Below are 17,751 nucleotides of genomic sequence, written 5' to 3' on the forward strand. Positions count from 1 at the left end.
AGAGACTTCTGGACGATTTCACCGATTTTAAGACTCATTCCTGCAGCTTTCTATATAATTTGGGTTACTGAATAATGCTTTTTTTAGAGAAATCATACACAGCAACTTCCATATGGCCAATTTACTTTACCAGAACACAGCCAGGTCATATATTCAGTTCTAATCCAGTCCGGAAATGACGAGGGTTTGAGAATTGGTGGTGTTATTGGAGGTCTATTAGGGTTTATAAAGAAACTCAGTTCCTTACACGTGTGCAGTGTAGCGAGGAAGCCCCCGAACACCAGACCAGGAACAAAAGGTTTGATGGCTTAAACGCTTACAGTCTTGTTATAAGGATTTACAAAGCACCACATCAAGACAACTTCCTGCATTCCAGCCGTGACCTCACACAGGCCTGCCTTGATGAAAGCTCACCCTAAACCCCCAACCCCTTCCAAAATCTCCCAGTTAACCGGCTTTTTTTCTTCCATAATTGGAACATCCGTTTTAGATTTCCGCTTTCCCGACAAAAGTGAAATATAATACGGGCCATTGTGCCTCGTGTCGGCGTGATGAGAGAGGCGAGCCGGAGTCGGTTACCCTCTGAGCTTTACATCATCACTGCCAGGGACTCACCAGTGGAATAAAAAGAGGCGGATACTGCCGGAAAACAGGCTGGAAATACTGAGCGATGCCATTTACAGGCAAACCCCGTGTCAGTTATTACTATCAAATTAAGCATCACAATAGATCATCCTGTGATATGAACAACCGGGTAAAGCTGTTCCAGAAAAATCATCCTTAAATCCTTTCCTGCTACCTCATTATAGCTCTTAGACCATAGTGGTACGCGACATCATAACAGCCAGAAACAGTAGCTGCGTCTGAATAGCACTTCTACTCTGCTCTATCTTACGGCAAAAGAGCAGCGTGTTCCGGATCGTCAGTATTCAGGAATCAGTAGGGGAGAAATATCCAGATGATCTACTTCTTCCAATGAGACTCTGCAGCATGGAAAACAACGGACGCTGCTCTGTCCCATAATGCAACAGGGCCTGGTGTGGACGAGCTGAGTGCATGTGCTACAACTTTCGCTCGTAGTGGTTAACCCATACACCTGAGTAAACTGTTGGAAGGTTTTTTTGTGGTTATGACGACATCATGTGTCACTTGACGATACCACCATAAACATGTGGCATGTCTGGATTGTATACATCATTGTATACTTTTTTCCTCCATCTTGAGGTTAATTAGACAAAAGAAATAAGTGTCGTTTTCGGGAAAAACACTCACTGCTACGAAGCTCTGATACTGAAGACTCCTTCTCTCTTACTATACAATCTACTGAGCTGATGTTATAGAAACGTGGTCAGAATGGAGCGGTGCTAGAAATCTCCACATTCGTGTGTGTGTGTGTGTGTGTAGCGAGTCTCCCCTCACCGTGTACTTGGTTGATCTCGGAGTTCTGCGAGAGGATCTCGTCGGCGAGTTTCTGTGCGGTGGGCAGCACTTCTGTGTGGTGCACGGTGATGAGGTACTGGACAAACTTCTGGAGCTGATCGCGGTTCATCTGGAAGAGCGTCTCGGAGATGGGCAAGTGCAGTTTGACCTGCTCGGGCCGTCGAACGCGGTACAGTGACAGTGCTACCACGTGTGCACAGTAAAAAATGTCCTTGTTGCCGCAGCTGCACGTCACCGACGTGATCTTGCAGCGGTCGAAGCTGATAGCTACGCTGCACACCATCTCGGGTTCGGACGGCGTGGCTGGTTCTGTCACTGTGCCACTGAGATGAAAACCTGAGGAGGGGAAAAAAAACAAAACAAAAACAAAGTGTTTAATAAATTTTTCATTTATTTGTTTTATTATACCATTCTACACCATTTTATCTGTGTGTGTGTGTCTCTCTCTATCTCTCTGGATATGTGTGTGTGTCTCTCACGTCTCTATCTCTCTGGGTGGGTGTGTGTGTGTCTGTGTGTCTCTCACGTCTCTATCTCTCTGGGTGGGTGTGTGTGTGTCTGTGTGTCTCTCACGTCTCTATCTCTCTGGGTGGGTGTGTGTCTCTCTCTGGCTCCGTGTGTGTGTCTCTCTGTGTGTGTGTGTGTGTGTGTGTCTGTCTCCATCTCTCTGCGCGTGTGTGCGTCTCTGTGTGTGTGTCTCTCTGTCTCCATCTCTCTGGGTGTGTGTGTCTCTCACGTCTCTATCTCTCTGGCTCCATGTGTGTGTGTCTCTGTTTCCATCTCTCTGTGCGTGTCGTCTCTATCTTTCTGGGTGTGTGTCTGTCACCATCTCTCTTGGTGAGTGTATGTGTCTCTTTCTCTGTACGAGTGTGTGTCTCTCTCTCTCTCTGTCTCTATCTTTCTGGGTGTGTGTCTGTCACCATCTCTCTTGGTGAGTGTGTGTGTCTCTCTCTCTCTGGGTGTGTATCTGTCTCTCTGGGTGGGTGTGTGTGTGTGTGTGTGTGTGTGTGTGTCTCTGTCTCTCTCTATTCCAAAAATCTTTATTCAAACCACCTTCACATTTCATCATAGCTGAGCCATTTTAACCCACGAGTAACCGAGCAGAATAAAAATACTGCTGGCTGCAAAACTGGAAAAAACAATAACTACATTTTAGTCCCAGTTAGTTGACCATCATACCTTATTTACACTCCCACCTAAAATCAGTATCAGCCCAAACATGGACATATTTAAATAAATAATGTTTTACAAAAAAAAAAATCCCTTTCATATCACTAAAAATGAGTGTGAGATACATACACTGGGTACTTTTACATTGACTGACTGACTTTTTTTTATAATTATCTTGTACATTTATTGTACAGTTTGAGTTCCAGTTATTTTTAAAAAGTTAAAAGATAAAAATACAACAAGCAAAAATAAAAACGAGTCCAGACGACCAAAGAAAGACAGGAAGAGGAAGTGAGGGCTCTTATTCCCTGTTGGTGAACAGATGTTTGTGTGTGTGTGTGTGTGTGTGTGTGTGTGTGTGTGTGTGTGTCTGGGGAGGCCTGCAAGATGACTGGCGTGTGCCACTACAAAGGGCTGTTGGGGAAAAAAAAAAGTCTGCTGCTCATTTGAATAGCATTTGATGTCAGACCAAGAGAGGCGGAGAAGTCACATGCTGATTAGGAAGTGAAGTACACACTAATGAGTCGCTACTGACTCGGTGAGTCGACTCGGAGCCGGAGAGCATCTTGCGTTATGAATCATAGTGTAGAGCAAAACAGTATAATGGATTATTAAACAATGACATTAGCAAGAAACCAGGGATTCCCTCCCCATCACCCTCTTCCCCCTCCCCCCCTCTGATAGTGTGGTGAGCCCACCTCCTCTTACACACACCCTCTCCCTTTCCTGTCCGTTACATCCTCACCTTTACGGCACGATGCTCTGCTTTTGATTCTGCTCAGCTCTCTGAACCGCGAGTCTGAGGCCGGAGTAGATAAAGTCAGCAGGGTGGGGTAGGATGGAGTGGGCTGCGTATTTGCGTTTTTCATTTCACTTCTCTTCTTTATGTGCTGACCTTGCACCAGCCACCTATCTGCCAATCCGCTCCCTGTGATGCTAAAAATATTTGATCGCTCAAGAAAAGCCTTTGCTTGGTTGTAGGCAGTCAGAAGGGAGAGAAAAATAAAAACACAGGCCATTTTCCAACAGGGAGCTGGAGGAGCCGGAATAAAATGCACAGATTTAATATTTTGGTCGCGCGGACGTTTACATCCGTGTGGTTTATACATCTGTAGTTCACACAGAGCCGCACGCTGACGGGCTGCTAGGTGTTACGCTTGGCTCGCATCAGCGGCGTTCAATCCGAAGCAGACTGGATTCCCTGGGGCATGTCTCAAATCGAACTTAATTCCAGATGTAGTAAACTAACAGGAGATTCACGCTCGCGTCTAGACCATGTAAGTGGTTTAGTCCGCTCTTACTCGTATTCATTCACACAGGTTACAGTCACAAAGGGGGGAAAAAAGCGAATTCTAGCTAATTGTGACCGCTAATGGCGACCGTTTGATCCGAATGTAGGCATGTGATGTTCATACTGTTTCCTCTGAAACACTCCTCTAAGGAGGCGGAAGGTAGAAAGACAAGAGTATAGAGTGTGTTAAAGGCTAATAACAATAAACAAAAGTGAGAATTCTCTCGTCGGCAAAGCAGCAGCAGCATGTAAACACAGGAGCCGGAATATAAGCACGTGATCAGCATTTCCGGACATGCCTCGTTATCGGTTCTTTTTATTCTTGGACTTCCTATTATATTCTGCATGTATTAACTGCTGAACTTCTTTAATTACTGCACACTAAACTACAAGGTCATGCCCTATGTAGTGCCCTATGTAGTGCCCTAGGTCGTGGAGCTGCTCTCATCATCAATATAATCTACAATCTAAAAAAAAAAAAAAAAAAAAAAAAGGGTCAAAAAGTGACAAAGGCGCCTTGTTTCTATCATCGTGTTTTCACTTATGGCTGTTTAGCATCACTGCTTTATACGACGGATATAAAAAAAAAAGTAGCAGGCTTTTACAATGCATAAGTAAATCAATAAAAATGATGTCTGAACTTTTTCTAGTCTTGATGTGAAATTATAATGAAATCCATGTTGCATAAAAAATGCACCCTGTTTTATAAATGGGGGCGTGGCTGTGTTCACACTGAACCAATCACATGTTCAAAACCATTTCTCATACAGCTGTCATCAATGTAATGATGATTGCGATGAACCCCAAATAAAGCTCATCTGTTTCTGTAGGATTTTTCTTCACATCTTGTTTCCACCAGACTGCTGAAGCCATGATCAAAGCGCTTGCGTGATGGCTCGCTTGTTGGAAGTATCGATCAGGGGAGGTGAAGAATAGAATTTCCAAAACATTAGATGCGCCGTGACATTTTGTAAAGCCGGTCATCAACAAATCAAGGAAATAGAGCAGCACAGTGACCTCAAGAATAGGATGAAAAGGCATGACAAAACACTAGACAAAAAATAAATACAAACGTTCCAAAGAGGCTGCAAAGAGACCTAGAGCAGCGTCACAAATTGGGCGGTTATATCCGACGTGAACCGATTCCTCTCTGCGTGTGACCACAATCTCATATTCTTTACACGTCTGGGTTATATGGATGTTAGCTAGACGGAAAACAAACTCAAATAAATCACTCACCGCAAACCATTTGTCAAAAAAGTCTGATGAAACCAATTCTAACAAAGAAGCAACCTGAACAGAACAGCGTGCTCAGTGTAGCACGGTGGTGGCAGCATCATCCTGCTTTAGGGCTGCTTTTCTTCATCTGAACTTACGGCTTTTATCGAGTTAAATAGCTACAAAATACCAGTGGATTTTTAGTGCAGAGCCTTCAGTAAGATGAAGATGAAAAGGAAGTTCGCCTTTCAACACGACAATGACCCAAAGCATTACACCCACATCAACAAACGAACGACTTTTTGAATCCAAGATCAAATGTATTTGAATGTCCAAGCCAGAACCCAGTCCTAAATCCAGCTAAAAAAAAAATCTGTGGGATGACATGAAGCGGGCAACTTCTTACAATCTGATGGAGCTAGAATGTTCTTTAAAAAACTTTGCCAAGCTGAGACTCAAATGTGTTTCAACGATATATTAGTTTGCGGGTGTGCATACTTATGCAACTAGGATAATAGATTTATATTTTTTTTTGATGGATATAATTCTATAAGTATATAATTATTAATGTTAGTGAAAGTCCATTACAGGATTAATAGACAGTGGGATCAAATATTTATCAGTTGAATTAAAAATTCTGATTTATTTTCACATGCAAGATATAATTGGATTGTACCATATAATAAGTTCCCGATTTCAAAATCATGTCTTGTTTGTAATGTGTATGTAGGACATACGTGTGTGTGTATATAAATATATTATATATAAAAAAAGAAAGAGACCCACAAAACTGAAATTCTTCATCATTATTGACTCCAACAGTAAACAGTGATGTGTGTTCCTTGTGCTACTTGTTAATGTTTCTGCCATAACCGATCCAAACCGCGTCCATTTTTTAATCAGGAATAAAGCCAACATGCTTGCCAAATCAACACACCAGGGAGCTCCAACGGCACGCAGTCATTGTTCTGTAGAACGAGCTCATCGTTTATAACAACATATAACCTCCAAACATCAGGTTTATATCAATGTGCTCAGTGTAATATTATTTATACATGAACAACCTGAACAACATGGGGACTCTATAGCTGAAGCTTCACGTCGACACGTTTTTTTTAAAAAAAAAAACGTGTAATTGTTGCTATGGTTTTCTGTGAGACGTGTTTTTTTTTTTTAAACGGGATAACTCCAGTGTCGGGGCTTTAACTTTAATCATTGGATTTTAATTTAAAACAAAAAAGTAAAATGTTAAATACAATATCAATTAGGTTAGTGAGTGATTAACAGCATGTGTAATTATAACCAGATAAAAACTATGATGCTCAATCTTCAATTCTTTTATGTAGAAATGCAATAGTGATATAACCGCAGTGGAATAAGTGGAATAAATACTTTTTATTGGAAAATAATTGCTGTTGTAAGTAGCTGACGTCTTTTCATCTGCCCTGTTGTTGATCATTTTCCCAGAACAGAACGTTTTCTCCCTTCAATATTTACCGAATGATGGTGGATATCTGTTTTAGTTATTAATAAGGCATGAATTTCAGATCTCGGATTACAGAAGTGAAAAAGTTTTCGAAATGGAGACTTTTTTTTAAGGCAAATTTTCACTTTCATTTCAGGTTATTGCTTTCTTCGGTCACATTCGGTGTTGATTGTGTCCTTTTGAACGTTTATAAAGCAACATGGTGATATTAACAAAATCCATATCTTAAGATGATGATGATAAAAAAAAAAAAAAAAAATCTCATAACATAACCACCAAATACTGCAGCAGCGGACCACCACTGACCAGATGTGGGTGAAGAAACTGGCTGGAAATCAGACAACAGGGAATAAGGAGCCATTTGGGAGTTGACTGTGACAGGAAACAAGGACACCCTGTGCACTTTTTTTGGCACCCGTTGACACACACACACACACACCCACCCACACCCACACACAAAGACTTAATGATTTTCTAAGCATAGTGATCCTCACAGGGGAACACTTTAATGAGCAGGCTGCTACGGGTAGAGGAGGCCGAGCAGGGAGCGATGCTCTTCTCCCCAGTGTTCCCATCTCCCATCTCCCGGACAGTTCATCAGCACTGAACCATCTGTTAGCTCGGGTTAAAGACAGGCCCGTGCGCTTCCTGCTATTCTCAGACACGCTGGTAAATCATTAGCTACGCCTCGGCTCTGTACTGCGGAAAGAAAAAGCTGCCGGTTCTTTCATCACGCTACGCTCACTAACTCTTTAATTCGGAGAGACGTGCATAAACCTGGCTACTCGTCCACCAACCGCAGGCATCCCGGAGTCGCTCTTACGGGTTAAACACACAGATTATTGTACAATACAATACAAGAAAAGGCAAGCGTCTGATCTGAATCTCTAGCGCTCATCGCTTTGAGCAGCTGCTCTGGTTAAATCGAACACCGTTTCAGGACGACTGAATTACAGCCGCAGACGTTTATCACCGTTATATGACAAATAATTACACTCCCTACCATATATCCCCACTTTATAGGCTGCAGATCGCAGATAGTAACACACGTGCTGATGGATCGGTAGCGTTACGTCAGAATCTTAAACCCGCACCGGCTCGGCTTTCAGGGGAATTTACCGCCTTAACATCCAACGCCTTAATGGTAGGACTGGAGCAACAAGACAATTAGTATAACTTTAATTAACACATCTTCTCGCTGGTCAGTTTTATTAAAGCATTTAGCTAAGCAAAGCCCAGCGGATCTTGAAGATTTTATACTGGCAGCACGCAAGAACCTGCTGTTATTATCCAGTCGTTTTTTTTTTTAAAGCCAGGAAAACAACCTAATAATAGTTTCCTACTAATTAAGTAAAATTAATTTCTTTTTTAAATTTATGCTAAGGTTACTAATATCTTTCACCCAAGGAGGTGAATATCCATCTGTGAAGCTTAATTAGGATTTCTTTCTTTCTTTTTCTTTTCAAATACAATAAAATGAATACTCAGCTTGAATATATTCCACTTCCAGTGTTTATACGTGGCTGTTAATTCAGTTAAAAGCTTGACATTAGCATTTATTACACCATTGGGTAAAAAAAAAAAAAAAAAGTCAGAGACGATTTGACATGTTTGTATGGCGAAGTGACCAAACAGCTGTAAGTCATCTCGGAAGCAACACCAGGCAAAAATCCAGCGTTAGGACAACAGACAGGGGGCGCACTGAGCGACTGGTCAACGGTGAAGAAATTGAACTTGATACAAATGACAAGCAAGTAAGCGACAACCAATAGAAGAGAGAGACGACGGTTTATTTTGTTCGGTGTTTACGGTTGCGTCTTTCAAGAATTTGGGTAGAACATTTACGTCGTAAAATACACAATTTAAAACAAACAAACCTTACTACCAGAGAAACAATGGCTACTAGCTGTAAACTAAAGATGGGGGCACCTACACACAGTAAATTAAAACAAACAAACAAACCAACAAACAATAAAATGTAGCTTCTGCTACAGGGTTTAAAAAGAACAATCCTCGCATACTGATCATGTGCGTCATCTGCTTATGTGGCAAATTACTTACAGAAATGAGTTTCTATTTCCGTTAGGCGTGCACCTGACCCTACAACCCAACTGCTGATATTACTAAATACTGAAGGCTGCAATAAAAAAACCAAAATAAAACCCAGCTGCAGTCATGTTCACAGGTGGAATGGAATTTATAACTGGTGGAAGAGGTGAGAAAGAGAGGACGAAAAAATAAAACCTTAAGGATGATGATTTAAGCCGAGTTCCTGCACTTCCAGCGAGAAGCCAGAGGCGCCTGAGATAAGGAGATTGAGAACACTTCATTTCCGGGCTGACAGCAGTGTGTGTCACTCCTGCACACACTGACAGAGAAAATGAAGAAGAATGACCACACAGGGCTTTTTTTCCCCCTTCCTGCCTATACAAACAGGTTGTGACAAAGTGTACAGAAGAGCTGATATTCTGAGAGACGGACAACCGACATGAAGCGCTTTCCCGAACGTTTGCCATCAATCGCGTCCTGTTGAGCGTTAAAGATGGCCTCCTCCCTTTTTCATTTTCAGCGCGGCTTTCAAAATACGGGGCCTGTAACCTTTCTCGTTCGCAACTGCCCTTTTCAAAATATTACCATTTCAAAAATATGTCCAATTAGCTTTGACCTACGTGTTGACCTGAAAGACGGATCTGGAGCAGGCGCTGAAAATGGCAACAAGGCTTACAAAACAAAACACGTTTAAAAAAAAACGTGGGATGTGGTAGCTCAGTGGTTAAGGTGTTGGACTACTGATCGGAAGGTCATGGGTTCGTACCCCAGGACCAAGCTGCCACTGCTGGGCCCCTGAGCAAGGCCCTTAACCCTCAATTGAGCATAAGTCACTCTGGATAAGGGTGTCTGCTAAATGCCGTAAATGTAAACAAACAAACAAATAAATAAATAAGCCTGTTACTCATAGAACATCTAGCAGGGTAAAGCCACAACGTTTAACAAACAAGTTTGACCCTCAACTGTCCTGATGTAAGAAACTAGATAAAGGTTAGTCTCTCTGGATCAGCAAGTCCGGCAAATGCCATAAACGCAAATCTAAATCCATGTCATTTACATCACCACTTTTACTACGCCGTTCTGGTTGATCAGAAGCATTTATCGATTTTCTAAAACATTAATAACGCTCGTTCAAACACACGATCTAGAGTAACACAAAGGCTTGTACGCTGAAAACAGATAATGTTACAACCTAAGTGATAACAGGAACTAGCTTGTTTCCCCCAATGCTTTAATCCACAGCATTAAATAGAGCCATAAAGTGAAAAAAACATGACGTGTCATTCTTTAATAACCACATAATAGTTGTATGGGCAACCAGCTGAGAAATAAACCACTTCAGTATGAGGTCATTTTCTACTGTTGCTCGTTATTTTTTCCTTGATTATTAGATTGTCTGGTATTCTAGTATTTTAAACCACAGCAAGCCTCAGATTTGTTTCGTTTGAGGAACTCGCATAATCACAAAGAACGACTAGCAAACGTCCACTTATTTTATTCCAGAGTGGTGCTGGAGAAGCAGCTTACAGAAATATATACATTTAGGATATGAATTAGAAATTTAAAAATGATTCCTAATGAGCAAGTCAGAGGTGACGGCATCCACAGTGTGATTGTTTTGAGGACAAAGGCAACGATCTGAAGCCACAACCTGGAGATGTTAGTGATACAAGTCATGGTATTTACCTTTTAAAACAAAACAGAGGAAAAAAAAAAAAATACAAAAAAAATTTAAAAACACTTATAACCCACCATCCAGACACAGAGGATAAATTAAGTAAATAAATAATTAATCTAGAAGATGTTTCCTGTAATTTCCAGGCCATCAATGCCATGGAGTTTCTGTTATTAGTGACCGATTACTGATTTTTTTTTCTCCTGCATTTCTCTAATAAAACAAAGAAAATGCATGTTGCTTCTTATACTGCATTAAAAAAAGGAAATGTTTGTCCTTTCCTCTGGACCCTCCCCCCCATCTCCTCGTATTAGGCCATGATTAGAAGACTCCAGCAATTAACCTTCAGGATGTCATGTGCTAGTTATTAAACTCTGACATTTTGCCCTGTCCAAGGTTATCCTCCTGAGGGTTTCTAAAACGGCTGCAGTCGTTCGAAAAAGCAACCAATTTCAAACCCCTGGTTTTGTGTCGTTCTACAAACCGACTTGCTTCTGTAATCAAACTCCTGCTCGGGCTGCCGCCGGTTTTACATAAAGCCGTTTGTTTTCCTCTTAAGACCACCCAAACACAAGGGAGGAGATCAAACGCATTTTTCAGACACTGTCTTTCCGACTCTTGCCAAAATGGACGACAGGGTGATTACTAGCGTGCTCCTCTGGGCTCGCTGCTTTAGCTGGGGAAAACAAAACGCAGAAAATGTCAAAGGCGTAATACAACACCGGCAACCAAATATAGATAATCAGCCACAGTACAAAAGCAGACAAACGAAAAAAAAAAGAGAGGATTTCGCCGCTTGTTTTTAGAATTAGCTCCATTCGTTACTCGGTTGAAAAGGTGCAGCATAATTACTGCATGAATTGCTGTAATCATAAATTTTGTTGCTTTAAATGCGATAAATCCATCCCGTGTGATCAATATGTGCTTTACGGAACATGATTACATTCATGTGAATGTCTTCATTAAAGGCATCTCCAATGCAGATACTTTGATGAATTTAATTCTCCAATCTCAAGTACTTGGGTATTTCCAAACTCAATTAGAAAGCAATGACTGTTTGGAGGGGGAGGGGGAGGGCGATTGGAGTGGTCCTTTTTTCCAAACTTGTCTTAGAATCTACACTTAATCTTAAAGGGTTTCAAAAATGGTCTCACGTGCAAAAAAACCGAACTAATCCACAATCCGCTATCTGACCAAACAACGATTTTTAAGTTTCCTGCATGACTTGGGAGAAAAAAAACAAACAAACATATGAAAGAACAGAATGTCCCACAAACTTAGCACTGTTTTGTGGATTACGCTAATGTTGTTGCACTAAAGGGCAACCGCACAGCAGATAGAGCTTGATAATACCCAGAAAAAGGCTCTGGGTCTCTCTAGGCTGGAATTACATCTGACTGTGCTCTTAGCCAATGAAAGAAAACACTGCATTAGCAATAGGTACAGGTTTCGAGCAGTTTAATAGCAGCATACCGCTTAACGTGATGCATCTACAATAAGCTGGATTCAGATGGTGGAACTGAACCGTACACACCAGCAACGTTGAGTCATGTGGTATCCCCCCCAATCCCAAACCTTGCTGATGCATTCACTTGGGTAAATAAGCCATCCGAAGTTAACCCCTCTTTGATGAGACAGTTGTGTATGGTTGTGCACTCCTTTGGCACTGGGTGCTGATGGGGCAGATAGAGCGCCTTTGTGTGTGGTCCCATCAGCAAACAGCATGCCACAGGCTTGGAAAAGCACAGCTGGGGCCCAGGCGTGTTTTCCCAACAGCCAATTGCCACACTTGGTGCTGCTGACTGACCAGGCTGAACCTACTAATCTACATCCTTCTCCTCCACATCTTCCTTCACCTCCGAACTCGGCTCACGTTTCCAATAACAAGTGATCGTGTAGAGGGAGGAAGCCATCATGACGACTGCTGAACAAACATCAAACCCCTCCCATCAGGGCATGACACAACCATGCACACACACACACACACACACGCACACACCTGCTTCCTGGACTGTTCCCTGAAGTCCCACAATACAATGAACAGCGTGGGCAGGTTGCAGTTGGGCCTTGATTTGTGTTACAGGACAAAACTGGAAACCAGGCCTCAAAAACACATGTGAAGAGCGCTCGAGTTGGACCATGTCTCATGCCTCAAGTCTATCCCACATGCCTTGGACGTCTGTTTAAGCTGAAGCTCACTATAAGAACATGTGGAACAGTTTCAGTTCCACATGCAGCTGTATAGGGAACAGGATGAGGACAGGCGCTTCCTGTCTAACACGAGCGCTTTTCCGCAGCAGCGCTGAGTGGGATGGAACAAAAGATCAAATGCAGTTAGCTGAAAGAAAAACATGCATCCAAAGCACTATTTGAGCCGGATTAGGTTTGATAATGTAATTTGTAAGGGATTTGACTGGCCAATTCGGCTGGGATAAAGTGTCTGTATGATTTGGCCAAATGACCGCAGAGAGCCAAGATATCCACATCTCGGCCCTGATGTACAGCGACACTGAAACAAGACACTTGTGTGTGAATTATGCCACCACAAATGATGTGCGCATGCCCTGACGTGCTGTACGTGGCGTGTTATGCTACACTGTTTGGAAAGAATCACGGCTCTGTGGATAGACTGCCTTTTTCTCATCCGCCAGTGTGCCAGTCCACATCCCAAGAGAAGAGGGGTGGGGTGGATGTGGTTCTTTATTCGGGACCCCTCCCAGCCCACTGTAGGCCCCAGCGGTGAGAGTAAAAATGGCGTTTAAAAATAGGCCAGAGCCACAGTGAGACTGCTAAAAGCTTTAAGGCTGAGGTTAATACACAAGCTTCTGATTTGTAGAGCAATGAATGCACTGGTCTGTTGAGTTGGCTTGGTTAAGGGAGAAGCATATCAGCTCCAAGAACAGCTCGACAGTATGGCTCAATTTCAGAGATATCCTTTCTCATTTAGACACACCAATCTGCCTGCATTGCCGTGAGTCATTTGTATAGTGCTTACGTCTGGAAAAAAGTTGCATTATAGCATGAACTAATGTACTATGAAGTTGCAAAACTGTACAACACACTGCAGTGTTTAGCACACTAACGGCTTTCACTTCTCCTTCAGGCGGCTCAGTTGGTTAGTATGCCTGGAATTCACACCCGGGCTAACTGACTGGAAAACCTGACTAATAATGAACAGAGGAGGAATAGAGAAATAGAGTGGCCTGGCGAAAGAAGGCACCTCCCCCAGTTTCCCCTCTTATGCTCTGTAGTCAGCTGACGATGCGGCCACAAGGGATGCGTTCCACACACTGGCTGCTCTCCACGCCTGCTCGCTCGGTCTCGTTTGCGCACATCCGCCCACATATGTTGCCTCCTCCCCCCTCAGCTGGTTCAACCGTGCACAATGTATCCAAGATCAACAAACGCGACTCCCCTGCATGGCCCAGCCCAGACCGTGCCTGGCCCTGGGCTGAACTGCTCAACTGCTGCTGAGGTCATTGCAAAGGATTGGAAGGGGCGAGGCAGACAGGGCTGAACTGCGGGTAGAGAGAGAGAGAGAGAGAGCGAGAAGGAGCGAGAGAGAGAGAGAGAGAGTGAGAGAGAGAGGGGGTGGGGGGGCGGGACTGAGACAGAATTCCTCAACAGTAGACAAACCCACCAGTTGGAAGCTTAGAAAGCCCTCAGCTCTGGAGAAGAAAAAGAAAAGGCTTGGCTGCATGCCAGATCTCTGAGCTCAGCATTTTGTAATGCACTTCCTTTTTCGCTTAACAGCTTGCATAATAGAACCAGCCGCCACAGCCATCAACCTTTAACTCTTTGTATACTGGGGTATCGCTAATAACACGCCCAACTGCTGGGAGAGTTTTAACTTTGGGAAGAAGGAAACAAATTTGGGGAACACAGGCAGTAAACGGCACCTGGTGTGTGAAAGAGTTCAGGATTGACCTCTTGTGAAAAATTCATGAGGTACGTGGCAGTTACTTAACTATCAGATGATAATTAGGGTAATTATAATTATGATAATTACAGTGATTAGGGGCAGGCAGGAATTCCTTTGAGACAAAGAATTCTTCCTTCACCTTTTCCCTGCCCAACCCTGCTCCTGCTGTTCTGTGACCATCAATACCGATCCCCAAAACGTTATAGATCTGCCCGTGACGACCGTTTCGACAGTGGATAATGGCGCTGTGATTTAAAGTAAGCACTATGGCACTGCGTTGAGCAACGGGCGTCTTCCTGAACCGTTAATATGGAACCAGACAAGGATGAAGATTAGAAGACTATTCGTACATGAGATTTAATGAACTAGTTTAGGGCACAGAAACACATGTATATGCGACATATATATATATATATATATATATATAAATAATATTTTACATTAAATGAATATTTTTAATCTTTAATTGTATGTATTCATTTATTTATTTTTATTCTTATTATATTTTTTATAATTACATTATTTTTATTTATTTATTTATTTTCTTCTGTTTCTATACTTCTGTAAAGCTACTTTTATATTATATATATATATATATATATATATATATATATATATATATATATATATATATATATATATATATAAATATATAAAAATAGTAAGAAGAAATAAGAATAAAAATAAATAAATGAATACATACAATTAAAGATTATCCAATGTTCAGGCTACACAAGTTTTAACCACACTAATGAAATTAAACATTTAATAAACTACAATAAATAAATATTTGTGTTCTTAAATATGATCAATGCTTGTTGTGATTACATTTTGCTCAAACGACCATGATCAAGCCTAGCGGCTAATACATTTATTCCTGAGGGACTCTTAAGAATTCCATTTTCCAAAGAAAAAAAAAAATAAATAAAGACTGAGGATCATGTTTTAAAAAAGGTGAAATGTCACTGCTGGGCTTTCAAAATAAGATTTAAATGCCATCCTGCAGAAGGATAGTTTCCCAGCTTGTAAATTACATTAGGCAGTCCCATTTCACTGATAGTGCAGACATTGTTTTGTCTTAATGGGTCTCTGTTTCCAGAAATGAACGAGGCTGCCATATTGATTAAGAGATTAGGAATATCCTCCTAAAATAAATAAATAAACAAATACAGTGAAGAATTTCTGTAGAGTGTAAGCATAAAACACGACAGATTGCCACAACAGCCTTGTTCGAAGATGGAAAGCTGAAGTGAAGGGAGCTGAAAATGGTAAAGCCTCCAAGGAGCCATATGAAGCTTTTCCTGTAGACACTGCAATGAGATGGTTGCTTTGGAAAGGGTTGTGAACAGACCTGTCATTTAGTGCAAGCCCAGTAACAATAGACCCCATAACCCCCTCCCACCCCGAGCTTCCATCTCACCCTGAAGCCAACTCTGGCTCCCCTCCCAGCTACGTTGTGTAGCTCTCGATGTGAAGGGTTAGGTGCGCAATGTAAGGTAGGTGTAAGCTCACCCTCAATGGAGAACGCAATCACTGTGTAGGATGCTGAGACAAGCCCCTGGAGGGGTAAGAAGGACTTTTATATAGATCGAACAACAAAAGGCACCTCCAGCCCTTCTTTCCAGGGATTTTATATACAACGCCTCAAAGAAACGCTCTGAGCCTCCGTGGCTCAACAGCCAATAACACAGGAGAGGAGAATTCTCTGTAGACGACAACAATGCAAGGTAGTGGAGCACAGGGAGGAGGAAGGGAGGCACCAGTAGGCAAGCAAGCAAGCAAATTAGGTCAATGAGGATATCCCCCAAACTGGGCCAATTGAAGCCTGTCATACGTAATCTCCAACTGCTCAACAAAGCATGAGGAGACAAAAAAAACAAGGGGGGCTATGGGGTGGAAACTGGTTGGGCTTGTGTACAGATCTTGCACTTTTCCAGGCACTAATTAACGATCTTCTCTTACGCTCACAGAAATTACTCTCTGAACATAAAGATGGAGCGGTTATCCAAGAACCGGCAGACAGCGACACAATCCTCACAACAATCAAAGCACTTTTACTGCCCAAGCTCTTCCAAGCACACAAAAAGACCTCTGGTGACACTTTAAGTCTAATTGTGACCATTCTCACTTTGTCTAAGTCCTGCCAACAATGATGTGTTGCCAGCACCATTACACAGAGGTGCTTTAAAAAAGTGGAGAGCTCCGTCAGTTCGTGAAAATAACCGCACGCTTGGCATTATGGAAGAGCAGACCCTTGGCGTTAGTCAAATAAAAAAAGGTTACAATCTCTTTGCTGTTGGCCAGTAAACTGGTTTTTGTTGTCGCTGTGCGTCAGGTGACGACCCAAGGCTCCAACTTAATCTGACAGTGTGTGGCCAAGATGTTTGGGGGGTAGAAGATCCCAAACTGCGAACTTGGTAGAAAAAGGTCAGGGAGATTTGCTCCTTAAGAATAACATCAATACACACAAAAAAAAAAAAAAAAAAAAAAAAGCAGAAATTTATTTCCGGTTCAAATATCCAGTAAATATTACGTAAATATTAAGAAAATGCACAAATTTTCAATATAACAAATCAGCACGATTATAATGAACCTTTTATAATTTATATAACGTTATAGTTATCGTCCTCTCTATCGCATTTAATGCCTTAAATTATCCTTCTGAGCCGTGACACAAAAATGTAGGGCTGCTTGCATCTGATCCTCGTTAGTAAGAGAATTGACTTCACCAGACTGGTGTATTCAGAAATCAGTAGCCTGGACTGGTGAACACAAAACCTTCTGGGAAGCGAAGAATTAGCTGATTAAATAGTCATTCTGTCAAATGCAGTCATATACATGAGGACTTGATTCAAAGTGCCCACACGTGACGCCGCTTACAACACACAGACGCCCACAAATAAGACGTGACTTCACCCGGAGTTTCAATCTCGTACACATCTGGCTGTTCATTCCGGGCATCGGTGGTACAGTCAGAGCCAAACACAGAGATATGCTGAGTAATCCCCTTTTTTGGGTACAGGGTAATGAATTTCCGCCAATATGTTTAAACATATTGTCCCCCCACCACCCCCCTGTAAACCACATCACTCACTATTCAGAGAAGATAAAATGTTTACCTGTTTGGAGATACAGTCAATCTGATTGCTCAGTAGGACGCTTTACTGAAGTGTTCTTCAGTTTGGATTTGGAACGAGCGTGCGGATTTGATTGCGGCTAGATTTTAAATTGAGCAATAACGCGATCGCCTAAATGTCGTTTTAAGCAACAGTACAGCGTGTGTTAGGGAGAACGAGCTAATTAGCTACTATAACAAAACACACGCTACATAACGTGGCCCGGTTACGGCAGTGTCTTCCTGGTGTTTACGCATACCTCATGGGGGGGAAAAAAAGCTTAGCTAGTGCATAGACTTAGTGTTGGGAAAGTAGTGCAAAACATGCACACGGAGTTGGGTGGGTTTGTTGTGTGTAACGCTACATACCTTACACCCTGTAGTT

At 42.1% G+C, this 17,751-nt stretch overlaps 1 protein-coding gene across 3 annotated transcripts in view; it reads right to left on the reverse strand.

Annotated features, from left to right (window-relative positions):
• zswim6 (zinc finger, SWIM-type containing 6) overlaps nt 1-17,751 on the reverse strand; it is a 56,911-nt gene that overhangs the window by 23,919 nt on the left and 15,241 nt on the right. For 2 of the 3 annotated variants that reach the window (XM_060895727.1, XM_060895726.1), the window contains exon 2: nt 1,420-1,776. In XM_060895727.1, the coding sequence (XP_060751710.1) occupies nt 1,420-1,776 (357 nt within the window). Of the gene's footprint in view, nt 1-1,419; nt 1,777-3,355; nt 3,506-17,751 lie in introns of those variants that run through there. The other variant, XM_060895728.1, reaches the window with a different exon arrangement.

Source organism: Tachysurus vachellii, chromosome 20, assembly GCF_030014155.1.
Source record: "Tachysurus vachellii isolate PV-2020 chromosome 20, HZAU_Pvac_v1, whole genome shotgun sequence".
NCBI lineage: Eukaryota > Metazoa > Chordata > Actinopteri > Siluriformes > Bagridae > Tachysurus > Tachysurus vachellii.